The sequence below is a fragment of the Lynx canadensis genome, chromosome C1 (genome assembly GCF_007474595.2).
Source record: "Lynx canadensis isolate LIC74 chromosome C1, mLynCan4.pri.v2, whole genome shotgun sequence".
In the NCBI taxonomy this organism is placed as follows: Eukaryota; Metazoa; Chordata; class Mammalia; order Carnivora; family Felidae; genus Lynx; species Lynx canadensis.
The window spans coordinates 149,443,081-149,464,085 of record NC_044310.1 but is presented as its reverse complement, the minus strand read 5'-3'; the positions used below and the strand labels follow the sequence as shown (position 1 = coordinate 149,464,085).

At 40.2% G+C, this 21,005-nt stretch overlaps 1 protein-coding gene across 8 annotated transcripts in view; it reads left to right on the top strand.

The window, feature by feature from the left end:
- Positions 1-21,005, top strand: part of RBMS1 (RNA binding motif single stranded interacting protein 1) — a 219,757-nt gene that overhangs the window by 115,051 nt on the left and 83,701 nt on the right. For 5 of the 8 annotated variants that reach the window (XM_030326110.2, XM_030326106.2, XM_030326108.2 and 2 more), the window contains exon 2: positions 11,709-11,884. In XM_030326110.2, the coding sequence (XP_030181970.1) occupies positions 11,709-11,884 (176 nt within the window). The remainder of the gene's footprint in view (positions 1-11,708; positions 11,885-21,005) is intronic. The other 3 variants (XM_032594423.1, XM_030326104.2, XM_030326107.2) reach the window with 1 other exon arrangement.

Sequence of the window (21,005 nt, the reverse complement as noted above, 5' to 3'; positions counted from 1 at the left end):
TAATTTAGTAGGTCACTACCAGCATTTGTTTTTTAGGGAAATAGACGAGAAAAGAGAACATGAAGGTGCATTGACAATGGTAAAGGAAGATAACTTTCACAAAATTTTTCTTTCATTTTTATATGGTTTCGCCTCAGGCAAAAATTTCATTTTTGAGGTGGAATTCAGGCAAAAAAAGATTCTTTTTTTTTTAAAGCCACGCTGCTTTGTATTAGAGACTAGGTATCTCAGAGACAGCAAGACAGTATATCTCAGATACATCAGAGACAATGTATCTTAGAGACAACCGGCTCCTTCCTTCTGTGTACCCCCACACAGTCACATATATACACAGACATTTACATAGAGATACACAGAGAAACATAATAAAGAGCTGTTCTACACTAATTACCTACTGTGTATCAGATATAAGCTGCAGGATTTTATCATGAGAAAGAAATGAATATTCATTAATTTTTTGAGTTAATACAACTCAAAAAAATTTGTATTAACTCAAATTTTCCTGTGATGGTGTTTTACTTTGGCGATACATAGATGACAACAGTGTGAGATTTCATTTTTAAAATTGTTATGAGATTTCAAATACTAGTTGTGTAGTTTCCTGAAAGTACAGATAATGCTTTTTTCTCTAGGGCTGAGTTTATGAAACCCATGATGCTGCATGCTCATTCACATGGCAATTCACATCTTAAAAAAAAAAAAAAAAAAAGTGAATAAATTCATTGGGATTTCCTGGGGTAAGCTGACTTGTATAATTTTTCTAACTTTAATGTTCCGTTAACAACTTTACAATACTTTCAATAAGTATTGTTTAATGTGAAAAAGGAGTATTTTAAAATGTTTCCCACCCTGAGAACTGTGCAATCTCAGCAGTACGTCTCTACTTACAAGAAATACAAACTGTACTGTACATAGATTTTTAAAAACAGCTGGAAGGAAGTTGTCGATGCTGGAATCCTAACTCCATTGGGGTGAGGCAGGAAATCAGAACATTGCAGAGGTGTTCTGAACTGTCATGAGAAAGGCAATGCTGCACTTCCCTTAGGAAGTTTTCTGTTTTTCAAGTTATTTTGAGTAAAAAGGAAAAGAAGAGTTTGTTCTTGTCTTTTTCACAAGGCTCTGTGTTGAGGAAGAAAACTGGTACAGATCTGAAAATTCCTCATTTGGGGCTCAGAAGGAGGGAAAAAAACCCCACCCTCCATACCTGCATTCAGAATCCAGAAGGGTAATTAATTTCACACCTGAAGTTGGGGAGGATTTTAAGTTTACCGAGTTCTAATAGCTGGTTTTTTGGGGTGTAATTTGTTTATTGTTTTGAATTTTCTTTTAAGATGGTCTTGGAGCTATTGCATGACCCTTTTCTGTAGAAGAGATTAAACAGAATTGAAATGCAACTTTTTGTACCAATGACATGTTGAGACAAAAAGATGCCGGCCCATTAACCAGCATAAAGTCTTGACAGAGGTGTTATTAAAGCGATTTCAGGGGCGCCTGGGTGGCGCAGTCGGTTAAGCGTCCGACTTCAGCCAGGTCACGATCTCGCCGTCCGTGAGTTCGAGCCCCGCGTCAGGCTCTGGGCTGATGGCTCGGAGCCTGGAGCCTGTTTCCGATTCTGTGTCTCCCTCTCTCTCTGCCCCTCCCCCGTTCATGCTCTGTCTCTCTCTGTCCCAAAAATAAATAAAAATGTTGAAAAAAAAAATTTTAAAGCGATTTCAGCTGTAATATTTTCACCTTAAGAACACCCTGGTTTGGGGAACTCTGAATATTATGGCATTAAAAAAAAACAAAACTGTTCCTTTACGCTTTGGTTTAATTTTAGTATAGCTTTACATATTCATAATATTTTCTCAGAATCATGTGTGACTAAACAGGGAATCAGTGCTTGGCCTGAGCAGGGTAGGAAAAATGGCAGCCAGGTGGGTGCTTGCTGTGTCTTCCAGCTGCATGACTGGAAGAAGTCTTCCAGACTTCCCTCCGGGGTCTGCCTGTTTAGCTTCCTCCATTTCTCTGGCTGTTGGGCAGATGGAGCAGGGTATCTCCAAGGGTCTGACTGGGTTCTGTTTTGATATGTCTTAGTTGGAGCAACATTACCCAGCCTTCAAATTCTCAGGCTGGAAGGGAAGATGGGAATCCTGTAGTCTCACCTGTCATTTCCCAGATGAGGAACAGAGTTGCTCCCAGATGATGTTCTAGTTACTGGCCAAGGCATGATTCGAATCCAGATATTCAGACTATTTCATCCACTCACTTTTTTTTCCCCTTTACTATATACCTTTTCATAGAGAGGATGGGCAAGAACTTCCTCATTTTACTTTCCCCATGAGTTACCCTCTTCATTGACCATCTTTAAATTTTCTTTTCTACCTGGGACACTCTGAATAATAATCTGTGATATCATGTCCATATTCTCTCTCAACTTCTAGATTATTCTCCTGCCTTTCTTGTACCATCTTCCTGTCCCTTCCCTTCCCCAAACACCAGCTTGTCCTAGATGCCCTCTCAGCCAACCAAGGTTGGTCTTTTCACTTTCGCAAACAATGATCTTTCCTGTCTTTGTTTTTGTTGGTTCTTCTCCTCTCCCCAAATACCCCCTTCTTTATAGACTGCCATTTGCCACCAGTATTCAGCTCACTCAGCCATATCTACCCCTCTTGAAGCCCTCCTCAACATTTCTGTCCTAGACCCTTTCATCCTCAATCTTCCATTTGTTGAACTCTTAGTTTTTTCTTTTAGAAATTGTTCCATACCAGACCATTATATGTGAGGCAGGTTATACAGCTAGGAGCCCACTGTTAAAAGTGTTTCCTTCCCAGACACAAGAAAAGCTGCTCAACATCACTAATCATCAGAAAATACAAATCGGAACCACAAAATAGTGTCTTGCATCAGTGAGAATGGCTGGTTTCAAAAAGACAAGAAATAACCAGCGTTGGTGAGGATGTAGGGAAAAGGGAATCCTCATGCAGTATTAGTGGAAATGTAAATTGGTGCAGCCACTATGGAAAGCCATTTGGAAGTTTCTCAAAATACTAAAAGTAGAAGTACCATTTGATCCAGTATTTTGCTTCTGGATATTTACCTGAGGAAAACAAAAATGCTAACTTGCAAAGGTATATCTTGCACACCTGTGTTTATTGCAGCATTATTTACAATAGCCAAGGTATGGAACCAAGCTGAGTGGCCATCAGTAGATGAATGGAAGAAAATGTGATACACATGCGCACACACACACACACACAAGAATATATTATTCAGCCTTAAAAAAGAATGAAAATTTGGCATTTGTGACAATATAGATGAACTTAGAGGGTATTATGCTGAGGGAAATAAGTCAGAAAGACAAACACCATGATTTCACTTGTATGTGAAATCTAAAAAACAAAACGTATGAACAGATAGACCAAAAAACAGAAGAAAACTCATAAATATGAAGAACAAAGTGTTAGTTACCAGATCAGAGGCAGGTGGGGGATGGGTGAAACAGGTGAAGGCGATTTAAGAGATACATACTTCCCATTATAAAGTAAATACATCGTGATGACAGATATACCATAGGGAATATAACCAGCAATCTTTTAATAACATTGTGTGGTGACATATGGTAACCTCACTTATCCTGGTGAGCATTGTATAGTGTCAAATCACTATGTTGCATACCTAAAACTAATATAGTGTTGAATGTCAACTATACCTCAATAATAAAAATTAAAAAAAATATTATAAAAAACGTTTTCCCTTCCTGATGAATATATTTTCTGGTAGGGAAGTTTTGAGCTGATTGCCTAAGCTCCTCACTTACTTTCTTGTCCCTACAGTTTTCTGGTGAATAAGTTACGTCCAATGCCTCCAGTCTGTCTTAAAGACTGTTTTTTTAAAAGCAGTTTTAGGTTTACACAAAATTGCAAGGGAAGTACCCGGATTCCCTGTATACTCCTGCCCCCACAAATGTATAGCCTCCTCCATTATCAGCATCATTCACCAGAATGGTACTGTTTTTTTTTCCCCAAGGGTGAATCTGCATAAACACATCAGAGTCACTCAAAGCGTTCAGAGTTTACCTTAGGGTTCACTGCTGGTGTTGTACATTCTATGGGTTTGAACAAACGTATAATGATATGTTTCCACCATTTACTATCATGTAAAAGAGTTTCATTAACCAAAAAAATCCTCTGTGCCTGTATATCCCTCTGTCCTACCAACCCCAGGCAACCACAGATCTTTTTTCTTGTCTCCATTGTTTTTGCCTTTTCCAGAATGTTACATAGGGGGAACCATATAAAATGTGGCCTTTCAAATTGGCTTCTTTCCCTTAGTAATATGCATTTAAGGTTCCTGCATGTCTTTCATGGATTGATAACTCATGTCTTTTTAGCACTGAATAATGTTCCATTGCCTGGACGTACCACAGGTACATCCTTCCACTTACTGAAGGGGCTCTTTATTGCTTCCACGTTTTGACAATTGTGAATAAAGCTGCTATATTTGTCTGGTGCAGGTTTTCGTGTGGGCATAAGTTTCCAACTCCTTTAGGTAAATACCAGGAAGCACAATTGCCAGATGGTATAATGAGAGTGTGTTCAGTCTTGTAAGAAGCTGTCAAACTGTCTGCAGAGTGGCTATACCATTTTGCATTCTTGCCAGCCTGTGCAAGAATTCCTGTTTCTCCATGTGCTCCCCAGCGTCTGGTGTTGTCAGTGTTCCAGATCTTTGCCATTCTAATAGCTATATGCTGGTATCTTTATATTGTTTTAATTTGCAGTTCCCTGTTAACATAAGATGTGGAGCATCTTTTCATATGCATATTTTCCATTCATATATCTTCCTTGGTAAGGTTTCTGTTAAGACTTTCATCCCACGTACTGGGTTGTTTGTTTTCTTATTGTTGAATTTTAAGAGCTCTTTATATATTTTGGATAACAGTCCTTTATCAGATCTGTCTTTTGCAAATATTTTCTCTCATTCTGTGACTTGTCTTCTCATTCTTTGAATTTTTCTTTGCAGCACAGATGTTTTTAATTTTAATGAAATCTACCCTATCAGTTAACTTATTTCATGGAGTCTGTCTTCATATAATACCTAAAAAGTTATCACTATACCTGAGGTCATCTAGGGTTTCTCCTGTTATTTTCTAGGAGCTTTACAGATTTGCATTTTAAATTTTGGAAGGGTGTAAGGTCTGTATCTAGATTCATGTTTTTGTTTTTGTTTTTTTAATGTTTGTTTACTTTGAGGGAGAGAGAGCAAGGGAGGTGCAGGCAGGCTCCCAAGAAGGCTGCACTCTGTCAGTGCAGAGATGGATGCAGGGCTCCGTCTCATGAACCATGAGATCATGAGCTGAGCCAAAATCAAGAGTTAGCCGCTTAGCGAACTGAGCCACCCAGGCATCCCTAATTTGCATGCAGACATCCCATTGCTCCAGCACCATTTGTTGAAGAGACTATATTTTGCTCCATCATACTGCCTTTGCTCTTTTGTCAAAGATTTGTTGACTGTATTTACGGGGGTTTCATGCTGGTTTTTAGCATTCTCCCCCTTTATAAACACTGTTACAAACCCTGGAAGGAACAAATAGCACAAGAACTCTGGTGTGTTCCTTGGCCCAGAGTTCTCAGTAGGCAACTTGGGGCATCTGTGGTGTTCTTGGCAGAACCTTGGAGAGAACCAAACAACTGAGCTGATTTGCATGCTGGAGCACAAACCAGATCTTTAAGAGATATTTGGATGATAAGGAAGCTAGTTTTTGTTTTGTTTTGTTTTGTTTTCAATGAGATCTTGAAAGAAAATATGACCTCAGAATTCACACACCATATCTAAGGTATGTTTTCTACCGTGGATTTTCAACACCTGCCTGTTCGTTCTTCTTCTTAACCTCCTTCACAAACACCAACTCCACCCCTAAAAGCCTTTCTATGCTGTTGTTGTTGTTGTTGTTTATTTATAAGTACTTTTCTCTTTGTTTATTTTCACTTTGCAACATGGTCTCTGTCCATTCATTCAGTCATGTTGTATACAACAGATATTTATCTTATTCAATGCAAGTTTTAAATTTGTGTCTTTTATCCGAAGCCTAAGGAAACGATGCTTTATTCATGGACTTAGATAAGGAGATTTCTATGCAAAGAACGGGGCTTTACATGCAAGGATCAGTTTGATTAGTGTCTTGGAGAATACTAATTGTGAAGTATATTGGAGATTTTTATTTTTAGATTTTATTTTAATAGCTAACACAAAAACATGGCCCTCTCCTTTTTAACCATAATCCAAGAAAGAACTAGTGAATAAATCTGTTGCTCAGATTCATAGTCTTAGAGGCTACAAAGCTTGTTTTCAAAGAAGGGACACTGGCTCTAGGAAAACCAGTTTCATTAACTAATTAGCCATGTGATTTCAAGCCCTGATATCCTGGCATCAAATGGGACTAATTGATATTTGCCCTTTGGCTGTCTCTCCCACATTATGGAGAAGTAAGAGCCTGCGTGTGTGAAGGGGCCCTATCGCTGTTCATTAATATAGGTGATCTTTCACATCCTGGCCTACCCGGAAGAGCATCTGCTTCCTGGCCAGTTTCTCATCTCTCACTAATTCACCTCCCACTTCTCAGCTGTGTGTACTTTCCCAGCTCCCTGTGCCAGGAACTTTATCTCTGACAGCCACTATTCCTGGCCCTCTTTGAGCCACTCAGATGTCTAAAAGGAAACAGAGAAAATACCCTAACTGGTGAAACTGGCCCATTTGGATGCTCCTCCTCCCCCTTCGATAGTTCCCTTAAATTGTTAAGTTTCTTTTATACCTTGAAAGCTTATGGAGCAGAGGAGCAGAACCAGTGTGTGGAGCTGGTGTGGTATGTAGTGTCTTTACATGGTACTCAGTTCACGTCAGGTTTGATAATGTGCTGTTTCCTGGTGGAAAATGAGACTGTTCCATAACTTCTGTCGGCTCTCAGGAGCAACTGTAATGGTTATGCTGCTTCTGGATTGTAGTTGATGTGTTGTTTGGGCTGGTGATGGTGGTGGTGTTGTGTGCATTTGTGAGCATGTGTGTGCAGGGGGTGGCAGGATGGAGATGGGGCTTATGGATTTTGGATCATAGCCTCCGTAAGCTATAAGGATGATAGCCTTAAAGAAGCCTTGAGTTCGAGCCCCGCGTCAGGCTCTGGGCTGATGGCTCAGAGCCTGGAGCCTGTTTCCGATTCTGTGTCTCTCTCTCTCTCTGCCCCTCCCCCGTTCATGCTCTGTCTCTCTCTGTCCCCCCAAAAAAATAAATAAATAAACGTTGGAAAAAAAAAAATTAAAAAAAAAAAAAAAAAGAAGAAGCCTTGAAGGCAATTAAGAGGTAGAGTCTAGGTTTCCCTTCAGAATATACTGGAGTCCCCAGGGAAGTTAGAAAATAAGGGGGAAGGGAAGATGACTGCAATTGTGAGGTTGGTGGGAGCACAATTCTTGTAGCCTATTAGTATTAGGGAGGAAACGAGGCAATAGAATTATAATGTCAGATTTTCATTTTTATTCATTATCTTTGCTGAGCAGAAATCTACAACAATGCATGATTACTAAATATTTTAGGTCACACATGGTGAGTTTTGCCTTTTTTTTTTGTAAACACCCTTTAGACTTTTTTATATACAGAAGAGTGTACTTAGTGTGGCATTGGAGTGGGGGTGATGTGATGGAAAGGGAAATAGATTCATTTGCTCTGTGTGTAGTTGCCATGTGCCTGTTGTTGATCATCCTGTGTGAGGGTGGGAGACCAATGGGCCTTCCTGGCGGGATGGCGGCCTCAGAGCCATCCACTCAGGAAGTCCTCCCTGATTGCTGACAAGCACTCTTCCCACTGGTGCCCACGCTCACTCCTGCAGGGAGTGCAGTGAGGGTCTGCATGCACAGCCATTCCGCTTGTTCACCAACTTTGTTTCTCTCTCAATTTTGGCATGCAAATTAAGCCCAGGTAATGTTGCTGTGAAAACTAAATTAGTTTGTTTTCCCTGCTCTTGGATAGAGAACTTGATGGGTAGCTTGTTGACCTGATGTGAAGCAGTGAAATTAGGCCAGAGAAGGCTGAGCTAGACGGCAAGGCTCTTGTGGGATGGGTCAGCGCTTACCTGTGGTCAGCCAGCCACCCACCCGGTTCCTTAATTAGGTCCAATTTGTATAAATTAGCGACATCCAAGGGGACAGGGGATGGGGACAGAGTCCTTGTCAAATTCCAGGGAAGTTTTGGGGGTTTTGAGAGGCAAAATATAAAAAGACAACCAGTAATGAAAACGGAGTTTGGTAAAATACCATCTGTTGGTAAGCATTTTTTTTTAATATATCTTTTTAAGTTTACTCTTTGTGTGATTGAGCACATAGCTACAGTGTCACTGTTTTCAATTGATCAGAGCTCTGAAGTTGTGCTTAAAGACTTATCAGTGTTTACATTTCAATTGCGTTTTAATCTGGGAGTCGGAATTTAAGTCTTCCCTGGTTAAGTCTAGCTGTTCTAAAATGCTGACTCTGGTATTCAGCTGTAATGTGCTGTAACTTTCAAAAATTTTTTTGCAGAATTCTTTTGTTAATGAAAATATAAAGTAGAATTTTAAAAACTAACGTTTTAGAAGCTGACTTTGTTAAACACACGCACACACAAGCTACCTGTGCACTCATTAAATTAACTTAAGGGCACCTTTGTCTTTCTCAAAAAAAAAGAAATATATATAATATATATAGATATATATATATGGCCACCAGTGGTATTAGAAACTTGAATTTAATATTTTAGATTGCAGGAAGGATGGGCACAGAGAAATGAAATAATACAAATAGCACATTTAGGATATAGACGGTTCTGGTGTACCATGAAGAGTACTGTTTGAGGGCTCTGGCTTTGTTGTCCATTAGACCTGGGTTCACATTCTAGCCCTGACGTCGAACCCCTGTTGAGACTCAAGTTTCCTATTCTGCAAATAAACCCAGCTTTTTTATGTTTGAATTTTCTTCTTTATACATGTGTCCAGTTGTCATTAGGATTTAAGTTGTTAATTTCTATGCGTTTTATAAACCTAATCTTTGATCTAAAATTTTCTACACCAGAAAATAGAACATTGGCAACCTAGAACAATTGAATGCTTCTCTCTTCCGGGTATCTTGGTCTGTCTTCAGCTAGTTCTGAGAAATAATTGATATCAGGATAACGTTTGAATTTGAACTTGTTCTGTATAAGATTCACCAGAGGGCATTCCCCCTCAGGGCGCATTCAGAAACCCCCTTCTCCCAGCTGGGATCAGAATGTTAGAAACTTTCTTCCACCACCGGACAGACTAGGGGGGAAGCAGGGAGGGACAGGCTGTATAGGCTCCACACCGACTTCCCAGAGTGAGAAAATATTACTGTAATAAATAGGGAGGCCCGTCAAAGATATATTAAATCAGCTATGTAAATTCCAAGATGTAAATTATGGTTTTGCTTCTGCCAAAAATAAATACATAAATAAAAACCTACTCCTTTCATGTCCAAATAATCTCTCACTAAATCATACCCCCAAATGTGTCTTTTACTTCTGCAAGTCCACACCTGGCACTCCACTTTCCCCCCTAGAGAAGAGGTTAGAGCCGATGCAGACTTGGCATGCAGTCCTTAAACCATCTGATGGTTCATTTGCTTCATGTTGGTGTGATGCCCCAGAGGGGTGGGGGTGGAGCGGATCCACGGCTTCTCGCAGACTTGTCCAAGGCTGATCCCAGGTGACCATGTTTCATCCCCCACCAGCTGCACTGAACATACTGGGTCCTACTGTGAGTGACCGTGTGTTTTGTGGCAAGGACAGGTTCTCCGACATTGATCAAAGACGATTGAAGAAAAAATTCAGCCTTGCCTAGCTAAAAGTTCTTTGTGCAAATCAAAGGCTCAGGACAGGGAGGCAAATGTGTGTCTCACTTCCCCGCACCTCTGTACTTGACTGAAGTGAGAAATAGGGGGTGCCTGGCTAATTGCAAGTAGCAGCTCGCGCAAGTTGTATCGAGTGATTTTGGAGAAGGAACACAGGCCTTTGTGTGGCACGCCTGGGAGATGTGAGGTGCCACCTGAGGCAGAGCAAGGGACAGGCTTACTCTTTGTTTTACTTCTAGAAAGCAGAGTCTTTATCCCCTAGAGAAAAACCAGAGATGAGAGAAAAGGATGGGAGTTCAACTGCTTCTTATGGGCATAACTCAAATACATTTGATAGGATATGATCTCGGGTATGTTTTTTCTTGGGGTAGGCAGCATGGATATTCCCAGTTCAAGTTCAGCCTTCATTTGTACACTGACTATTGTTAACCCTTCTTGCTGTTGTCCTTCTAAAAGAGAATCGCTTGAGATCAAGCGGTGTTTGGACTTCATAAAAATCTTGGCAAGGCCCCTGGGCAGTGAGAAGAAAAAAAAAATACATAGTATGGGAATGAAGAAACGGTTACATGTGTAGATTAATGAGGACCCTGGTGTATGGGATATTGTGGAGTTAGGACAGTCATGGCAGAAACTCGGTGCAGAGCCAGATACCTGTAGTGAACAGGTGAGATTGCCGACAAGGTAGCAAGGTGACATTTATCGCAAGGAGTCTTCTGCTTTCGAACTTTCCAAGGTGGGATTTAATCGTGTCTTAGAGGTGTGCCTAAAATTTTTGTTTGTGGTTGTAAAAATCAAGCTGTAAGATTTGAAAATATTTTTAATATCTAGGGACTAATTTTATATTTTCAAACTGTTACTCAGTATAAGTAAAGTCCTTAGGTTAGTCTATTTATTATTTAGATGTGAGGTGACAAAATTCCTCTCTGGGTCTGAAACTGCTGAGCATTTGCTTTGAGGACACTTCGGGGTGTGCTCACTGCCGTCTCAGACTGAACCATTTAACTTCCTCAAAAGTCATGTGTGTGGCACAGGGGCAGAGAAGTGTGGTGTCTTTTGATTGGTTGACAGAGAATTATCTGGTGCGAGTGGTTTCAGACAGTCTTCCTAGGTGCCTACTGACTGTGAAACCACACTGAGCCCTAGGTTCAGGCTTTACCCAAGTTCTGTTCCTTGCTGCGCGACTTGGGAAGATTTCCAGCTACCACACCGTTCTCACAGGGGTTAAATTTCACAGGCTTAGCCAGAACGAAAGGCAGCATGCCTGTGAATCTTACAGAGCGAAAGGCAGCATGCCTGTGAATCTTAATCCAAATGTCTCAGTGGAGCTGTGTGCCAGACTTAGAACGAGGTGCAGGCTTCCTTATTTCAGCATTGTGATTGAACTCAAACTTTCTTACACTCGAAGAGTCATCTTTTTCCCCCAAGAGTCTTAATAAAATTATCGGCAACTTTCAATCAATTTCTGTTATTCAGAATTTGAAAACCTTTTCAAAAGTCTAGTGATTTCAGAATTACTAGAAAATTACGGTACAGTAAAATGATTATTATCATATAACTTCATGCAAGTTAATTTAGAGTCTCAGTAGATGTGTTCCTTAAAATGTGTGAATACGTTAATCTTACATAAATTTAGTCCTATTCAAGGGACACATGGAGAACATTCTACTGAATAAAATTCTACAATTCATTGCATGTTGAAGGAGAGGGCTTTTTGTGTAGAATGGACAGACCTTTTTTAAGGTGTAAATTAAAATATATGTATTAAAGTCGCTTAAGATGATCTGTATGTGTATTCTGTTGCGGAGCTCTTATAGCCTCTGAATGGTCCTCATCTTTGTTTCTCAGCAGTCTCTGGTCCCAGCCCACCCCATGGCCCCTCCCAGCCCCAGCACCACCAGCAGTAATAACAACAGCAGCAGTAGCAGCAACTCAGGATGGGACCAGCTAAGCAAAACGAACCTCTATATCCGGGGACTGCCTCCCAACACCACGGACCAGGACCTGGTGAAGCTGTGCCAGCCGTAAGTACCGGTTACTCTTGGTTGTTTTTAGCTGATAGATATTTCTTTGATCCTTTATCGTATTCTAAAGTCACATCAATTGTGTTAAAGGAGAGGTTTAGTACAAGTGTAAATCCTCACAGTTTCCAAGTTCTAAGTCTTTGGACACAGCATTAACATCAGCAAAATGCCTGTGTAACAAAATAAATTGGAACACCTTCGCAGTAGAATTGGACTTCATTGGCATATGAGAAGTAAAATGAGAATTTTTTTCAAAACGTATGGCTGGATCCTTTTTAGGACTGCTCATTTTTTTAGGAAGCATCTGTGGAGGCCGGTCTATCCCATAACAAGAGAAACTTCAGCTGTTACTGTTTGTCGGGAAGGTAGTTACCATCTAACTGTATCTTAAGCGTGTGTAAGAGTTAATTTTGGCCAGGAAATAATAGTGTGTTCTCACTAGCACCTGCAGCTTTGTGGTCTGGGTTGTTCACCCTTATCTCTTTGGGAATTCTTGCTTCCAGAATTCCAATTTCCCTTCTCGCTGCCACCCTCTCTGAGTCTTGTGAAGAAATGTGTTCGTGTGCATGAAGTTCCGAAGTAAATATGCATTATATGCTAATGTGGTCGATGAACAGAATATAAATATGTTGCTTTGCTGCAAATTACGTTAACTCACTAAGTAAGAAAGCGCTAATTTAAATCAAGGAGCCAGAAGCAGTATACAGAGTGCAGGGATCATTGTGTAAAGACTAATCACTTTGAGCTATAAAAGCCTACACAAACAACATCTTTTATTTACCCAAAGACAGTAATGTCCCCTTACAAAAAAGGAGTTTTACATAACTGCGGAAGAAAATGTCCACTTGAGAATGGTTTCTGTTCCCTGAAAAACATTCCCATTTCTAAACATCTGATTAATGGCATCTCATTTCTGTTGTCTTGGGTAAAATACAGATATATTACTTATCATTTTAAGAAAAAAAAAATGTTTCAGAACTTGAGCAGTATTTCCAAACTGGAACTAAAAGTAACATCTGGCCTTCCATAAGGAGGTGGTGGTGGTGGTTTTGCTTTGTTTTGTTTTTAGAGAGGAGGGTGGGGTGGTGGGTGGTAGTTCTTCAGGGTCTGGAGGGTTTCTCTAAGGCCACCACTCCCAGCACCCTCCCTGTGCCTTTCCTGGGTTACCCTTTTGATCAGCCTTCTTGGACTTTGACTGAAGCCCTTTGCTTTAGGGGCAGTGAAATCATGAAATAATGTCCTGTGCTAGGGACTCCTCCGAAGGCCAGTCTAGCCTGTGGGGTTTGTCATTCCTGGCCAGAGTCAGAGGGAACTTGGCCAGGCGTGCCCTGCCCCATTGCAGCTGTTCGAGACCACAAATAGGCCTTTTGCTATCTTGTCTGCTGCTCGTCTTTACTGGCGTCTTCTTATGCTTTTGCAGCATAATTACAGGTAGATAGAGCGCCATAAAGTCTAAGGAGCTAAAAATATAACTGGAGGAAACAAAAGAATGAAGCTAGCCTCCAGTTCTTGAGGTATAAGAGGAGAGAGGACTTCAAAAGACAAATAGTTCCTCAGCTAGTTTTGAATCATGTAAGGTGAGTTTTAATATCAAGGACACAGAGGTTAAATAACCATAAAATAATAGAGGAATGCCATGTTTTATGCACAGTAAGTATGTACTTGAAAAATTAGGCCAGTAGTTTTTTTTTAATTGAGTCAAATCATATTCCAAGTTCAGTAGAAGATCATTTTCTCACTTTTCTTAGACAATTCACTCCTTTTTTTTGTTCTTGGTCTCTTTAATGTGTGTGAATTATCTTAATGTGGTTCACTCTCTTCGCTATTATCAATAACAGCAATAAACATTTGCCACTGTCACTCCTTCCTGTTATCGGCAAAACCCCTGGTTTGATACTTAACTCTGATGATAGTGCTCCTGATATGTTTTATACAGAGGCAAGACATACATACGCCAGTATCTGCTGAGAGCTTCATTCCATTTACCACAGAGCCTCTGAAAAGTACCAGTTTGACTTGCTGACGATTTTGTGTCTTAGAATGTAGAGAGAGAAAAAAGGGCATTCCTGTTCTGGATTTAATTGTTTCCAATAAAGAATACTAGTTGGTGACATGGAAGTGACTCATCCTATGGGAAAAGTGACTCATCCACAGCCTAAAAAACCCAGTGGACATAATTAGAGATTTTTTAGAAAGTAGGTATCAAAACTTCTCAGAAAAGATGGGTGTAAATTCATAAGTCTAAAAATGAAAAAATGTTTTAGAATTAAAAATTTAGCACTATATTTATAAATTGACCCTAAGGGATGAACTGCAGGAGGGGCAACAATTGAAACAAGTAACTTGGGGGGCTTATTTTAGAGTATTATCCAACAGAAAGATGGGAAAAGATATCTAAGAATGTTTGTAGTAGTGACCTAGTTCCATACAAACAATGCACAAGTCTAAGACAAGAATGATACAAGGGCTGTGAGAACAGGAGAGGAAAGCAAAAAATATTTTTAAAAAGCTATGTTTGGAGTCGAATATATACATGCTATGTTAGAAGAAACGAGAGTAAGAAAGCAGCCTCACCCTAGTCAGAGAGAGACTCCTGACCCTGGAAAGTATAGATCAACATGGTTAGGGTCACGGGACAGGGCTCAGACTGGAGGGAACTGGTTACGGATGGAGATCTGCATCAAGAACCAGGCGGAGATGTGCCTGGCCATAGTGGTAAGGCGATAGGGGTTGAAAGTAGATACATTTTCCAGGAGTATTAAATGAGAAAAGCAGACCAGGTAACTTCTAAATTGTGGCAGGTGTGTAGGAAATCTGGTTGGAGCCTCGTGACTCTTGCAGACTGCTGCAACTTTGCTTCTGTTTCTGAAAGGTTATCTGCTCGGAAAGTACATCAGCACAGTTAACAAGCAAGCTTAGGAAATGGAATGATCTGAGTAACAGAAGGGATTAATCTATTACCCCGTGACCTTCAGACGGTCTTAATTCCCTCCCTTCTCTAACATCCAGCCAAACAAATACTTTGCCTGACTTTGTTACCATTTTATTTCTCTCATTCAGACTTCTCAGGTGATTTTTCGAGACAGATGGGCTGAGGGCTCTTGTCGCTTCCACTTTCTTGCCACCTTAACCCTTTGCATTTTACCTTCACGTTCTCCAAGGAAACTGCACCGGCATCTTCTATCTATCTTATCTTCTCTGGCTCTTTTCTACCCTTGTCCACTTCTCAACTTTTTGCTCTTTTGATTTTATTTTTTGGCTCATTCTTCTATAGCCTCATCTTCTTGTAAGGCCACTATTTTCTACACATTTTCCACTCTCATATTATCACCTCAGATTCAACACTATCTCCTTCCTCTCCAAGCTATCACATTTCTAAATTTACTCTTCTCAACTTGAAGCTTTGGAGCAGTGGTGACTATTTCCCATTACCCTTTCAGTCACCAAGTCCTGCAGATTCTATGACCTTTCTTCTTCCTTCTCACTGCCAGAAGAATTAAATGTTTTCTTCCCTCCCCCCCACCCCCACATTGTGACAAGTGAGAATGATTTGCTCCTGCTGCTGCCTCACCTCAGGGGCCTCCCCGTTTCCCTTTTTTGATTCTTCAAGGCTAAGTCCAAGCCCATCCTGCCTCCTTCATGCTTGGACCATACTAAACTCTCCTTATTTCCTTTTATGTGTCACTTCCTCACAGTCAGCCATCTTTATACTGTTCTGTTCTCCAAGAGCCTGTTCCACTGTTTAGCAGTGTATCTATTATAGATATGATGCTGACAGTGTATCTTTTTTTAAAGATTTTATTCATTTATTTTTGTAAGTAAACTCTCTACCCAACATGGGACTTGAACTTATGACCCTGAGATCAACAGTCACATGCTCTACCAACTGAGCCAGCCATGTACCCCAGTGTGTCATCTTCATAGATTTCTCACCTATGTTATAAAATCATGGAGGTCAGCATGGCAAGTGTTTGGTACCCTAGAGTTCCCAACCACAGTGGTAGGCAAGTACCTAATTCTCAGTTAGGAGCCAGTAAAATGGGTCAAATATGGCTTATATCACGAAGTTGTGATTAGGATTAAATCAAGTAATTTGAGGAATGGAGCTGGTCTGCTGCCTAGAACACAGTTGTCATTGAACAAATATTAGTCTCCCTCATGCCCATGTCTTTATTCCTCACAACCCTAACTAGTAGAATAAACTTAAATTATATGTAATCCTACATTTAAAACTAAGGGTTGAAAAAAAACGACAAACAGCTTTTCTGATCCTGAAGTCTGCAAAAGCCAGGGAAGTGGGTTATGTTAACATAGTTAACATAACTGCCCGCCTCCTTCTTGAGGCTCTTTTTTTTTGGCACTTAAAAAAGACTGGTTTCGGTTTCATGATTTATTTCTTGACTTAATAATGACTATAGCATGTAAAATTTTCCATTGTGTCCAAACTATCTTTTTTTAAGATTTAGAAACAGTATTTGTATGTAAGCTTTGGTATAGTTCTTCCTGGTTTGCAGCAGGAATAGATGTGTGAGTCTCTGTTGGCTGTGGCTAGGTAGCTTAGAGGTTACTGTGGTATGACATCTCATGAAAAGGTCTGGATAACTCAGTGTATCCACAACTTATTTTGAAGGAGAAAGAGTCTGTTGATACTAAAACAAAAGAGGAGGTATTGGGGTGCCTGGATGGCTCAGTCACGTAAGCATCAGATTTCGGCTTAGGTCATGGTCCCGTGGTTCGTGGGTTCAAACTCCACTTTGGGTTCTGTGCTGACAGCTCGGAGCCTGGAGTTTGCTTCAGATTCTGTGTCTCCTTCTCTCTCTGCCCCTCCCCTGCTCATGCTCTTTCTCTCAAAAATAAACAAACATTAAAAAAATGATAAAGCAGCCTTGCAAATAAAGGCAAATATACTATTAAAAAAAACAAAACAAACAAATGAACAAAAAACCAAAAGATATTTCCACTCCTCTTATGTATCCTTTCTTTCATTCCCAAACCAATCTTGGTCAGCCATTATTTTTGTCCTTTCTTTCAATAGATATCTAATGCATGTCAAAGTGCAATAAAACATGATTTCAGGGGTGCCTGGGTGGCGCAGTCGGTTAAGCATCCGACTTCAGCCAGGTCATGATCTTGCGGTCCGTGAGTTCGAGCCCCGTGTCAGGCTCTGGGCTGATGGCTCGGAGCCTGGAGCCTGTTTCCGATTCTGTGTCTCCCTCTCTCTCTGCCCCTCCCCCGTTCATGCTCTGTCTCTCTCTGTCCCAAAAATAAATAAAAAACGTTGAAAAAAAAAATTAAAAAAAAAAACAAAACATGATTTCAGTGTAAATGTGAAATTAAGTCTAACTTACAATATTATAGCCTGTTACTAATTAAAAGGAAATGTTTTTTTTAATGTCATCCATGTCCCTGGTTGTAATACCCAATACTTTTTATTTCCCATCCCTTTGTTTTCTGTTTTCTGCAAGTTTGCCGTATTTTTTTTCAAATATAACTTTTACAAAGGCAAAACAGAGAAGCAAGATGGTCCACAAAGGTAGACATAAACAACCAACCCTAATGAAAACAGAACAAAGTTAATGTTGTAATGAGTGCGGTGTTCTGTGAGAAGTCAGAGGAAGGCTTTGTTCACCTTACTGCCAGGGCATTGGGATTGCTTTCAGGTAGAAGGCGTCTCGACTTTAAAGGACAGGGAAGATTTCATGCAGCGTGGAATAATAGGTCCTCCAGGCCTCAGAAAGAGCCCAAGAGGTAGGACAGCACTTGGGTGTTTAAGAGAGCACTGGGGGGGCGCCTGGGTGGCGCAGTCGGTTAAGCGTCCGACTTCAGCCAGGTCACGATCTTGCGGTCCGTGAGTTCGAGCCCCGCGTCAGGCTCTGGGCTGATGGCTCAGAGCCTGGAGCCTGTTTCCGATTCTGTGTCTCCCTCTCTCTCTGCCCCTCCCCCATCCATGCTCTGTCTCTCTCTGTCCCCAAAATAAATAAACGTTGGAAAAAAAAAAAATTTAAGAGAGCACTGGGGCGCCTGGGTGGCTCAGTCGGTTGAGCTTCCGACTTCGGCTCAGGTCATGATCTCACCGTCTGTGAGTTCGAGCCGTGCGTCAGGCTCTGTGCTGACAGCTCAGAGCCTGGAGCCTGCTTTGGATTCTGTCTCCCTCTCTCTCTAACCCTCCCCTGCTCATGCTCTGTCTCTCTCTCCCTCAAAAATAAAAAATAAAACATTGAAAAAATTTTAAAAAAAGAGCACAATGTGTAGCTGTCATTCAACAATTACTAGTTGGCAAGGCTTCTGGTGACCAGAGTGGAGAGTGTGGGTAAAGACAAAAATGGGGCTGGAAGTACAGGTTGGGGGCATATTGTTAGACCTTGAATAATAGGCTAAAAAGTTTGGTGTTTATTCTTCAATTACAAAGTGCATGTAATGGAAGAGAAGCATAATCCAGTGAGTTGTTTTGTTTTTTCCCTCTCTCAGAATTATAATTCTACCAGAAGTAGGAAGGTTGGCTTGGAGGAGGAGACTCTTATAGGTGAGAGATGATGCAACCCTGACTTAGGGCAGTGGTAGGAAATGAGAAGAGGAGAAGGTACTGGAACTGCATAGGAGATAGGAATATTGGGACTTGAGCATGATTAAAAATGACTGTAAGGTTTTAGCTCTGAATAAAGGGAAAACTTGAGTTGTATTAAGTGAGAGAAAAAGCACAGGGAAAAAAAACTCGGGCAACTATCAGGAAAATGGGCAACTTGAAACTTTTATATTATTTCCCTATACATCTTTATCTCTGTAACTCGAAATTTTTTTTTAGAAATCTATCTGCTAAAGGTGTTTTTCCTCTACAAATGGAGTAATCATCCCTTTAATCCAAAATGATTAGGTTACTTTTAGGGTAAAAACTAAAAGCAACTCATTCTGTGATGAATATTAATCAACTTTTACCCAACAATGTTACCTTTGGTCTTTACTCTGAAAGTAACAACGGGCCTGCTAGATCTAATACCCTGAAATCCCAGGTAAATATGAAATCTTCTGAAATTTATAGAAATGACATGAAATGAGAAGGACCCTAAATTCAAAACGATGATCCTGTGATGAAGTAGGAAAAATCATTCCATTCAAAAGAGAGCTGGTTCTCATTTCCACATTGAGGAGAGACTGTTGAGCCAGGTGATCCAAGGTCATTCAGGTATTCCCAAATGACTCAGTCCAAGAAGCCTGAACATACCGAGTTACTGCATTTTTTAAGAGAAGAAACGCTCACGCGGTGCACTCTCTCTCTCTCTCTGTCTCTCCCTCTCTCTTCCTCTCTATCCCTCTCTCTCCCTCTGTCTCCACATATGGATTCTATACTGGAATATTCCGATAGCTATACAGACATGAAAGACCCAGACCAAAGGTTTTATTGCCTACATTAAGCATCATTCTAAAGTCAGGCGTGTGAGTCTCCCAAACGCAAAGCTCTTGATGTAGGGCTAAATTAGAAGCTGATACAAGGAGATGATCTCCTTTAATGTATAATTTACTCTTTAAGTGTTGTCTTCCAAGCAAGTTGAAGTAGTGTCTTAGTGATTGTGGTGGTGTTTTATGTAACTCACACACACTGAGAATGAAAGACGAACAGATCATTTTTTGTTTGGTATTGTCTATGTCAGACAATTGAGATTTGGACCTGTTGAACTGTATTGTATTCGTTGAGCTGTATTGTATTCCAAAGCCATCTGAATTTTTAGTATTTTTTTAATTGCATTTTACAAGAGTACTGAAAACTGTTATCTAGCAAATTTTTATTTCTCATTCCTTTGAAAGACGAGGAACGAAAAAGAAAAGTCAGCAGAAAGAAAGCAGTAGAAAAATACTTGTTCTCTCATTTAGTGCGTCTTTTTAAAAACAGACAAACAAAAAAACCTTTTCTTTATTCACTGGTACACTTTTTAAAGTAAAATCTTCCCAAAAAGTGAAATTGAGTTATGACGAGTTTTCTGAAGTTAATCATAGAAAATGCATGCCACTTTTGTTTTTATTACTATTGTATAGCTTCTTGACCATATACAGATTTTATTTGTATTATGAATAACAGAATTTCTTTTAAGTTTTAAATGTTTTTGTGCTATAAAGCAGCTAATTTTTATCCTCTCAAGGGTTCTTTCTTGGTCTAGAAGATTGTTTTAAACTTTTTTTTTTTTTAACGTTTATTTATTTTTGAGACAGAGAGAGAAAGAGCATGAACGGGGGAGGGTCAGACAGAGGGAGACACAGAATCTGAAACAGGCTTCAGGCCTTGAGCTGTCAGCACAGAGCCCGACGCGGGGCTCGAACTCACGGACCACAAGATCATGACCTGAGCCGAAGTCGGCCGCTAAACCGACTGAGCCACCCAGGCGCCCCTAAAAGATTCTTAAAACATAAAATACCAATAGCAATAGTTTCAGGGACTTGGCATTTTTCTATTATTGCTAGCGTAGTAGGATGTCACGTAATGAATAACTCAATGAGGACTTATGCTGAGGAACTTGGGCCTTTTGATGAAAAGTGTGATCTAAGATGTGAAGTTTTCAGACTTTGTCTCGTCCTTTTAAAGGCATCCCAAATTACTTAGTCAAAATGTTGCATTACTAATTGTAATCTAAGTCTCTCTTTATGGTCAAAATTCCCGTAAGGTTCTGTGTACTCAAAGAGCAAAACACGATGTATTGGAGACTGAGCCAAATTTCATATTTGTGATCTTTTTTTCTAAAAACAGCAGTCAAAACAGATTTGAGAGTTTCAGACCAACAGTGTATTTAACTGAATCATCTCCGTCTTCATTCATCTCTTGGTTTTCTTGTTCAGCATGTTAACTGTTTGATTTCCTTTCATGGTATGAAAGAATTCTGGCATGCACAGTAGATCTTTGACATACCAAGACATAGTCTGAAGACTTGGAAATCCCAGAATTTCACAAAAATAATTTCAGCATAAAAAAAAATTCCACACAGGTACCTACTTTCTAGTAGAGATCCATGTCTTTCTTAGACCTCTTAGCTCTCCCTTCACTTTTATCATTAGAACTATCAGTTGGTTTTTATTGGGTGGTGGAAAATGTTCAGAAATTAACACAGTATTTAATCCCTTCTTGAGAGTTACTGCT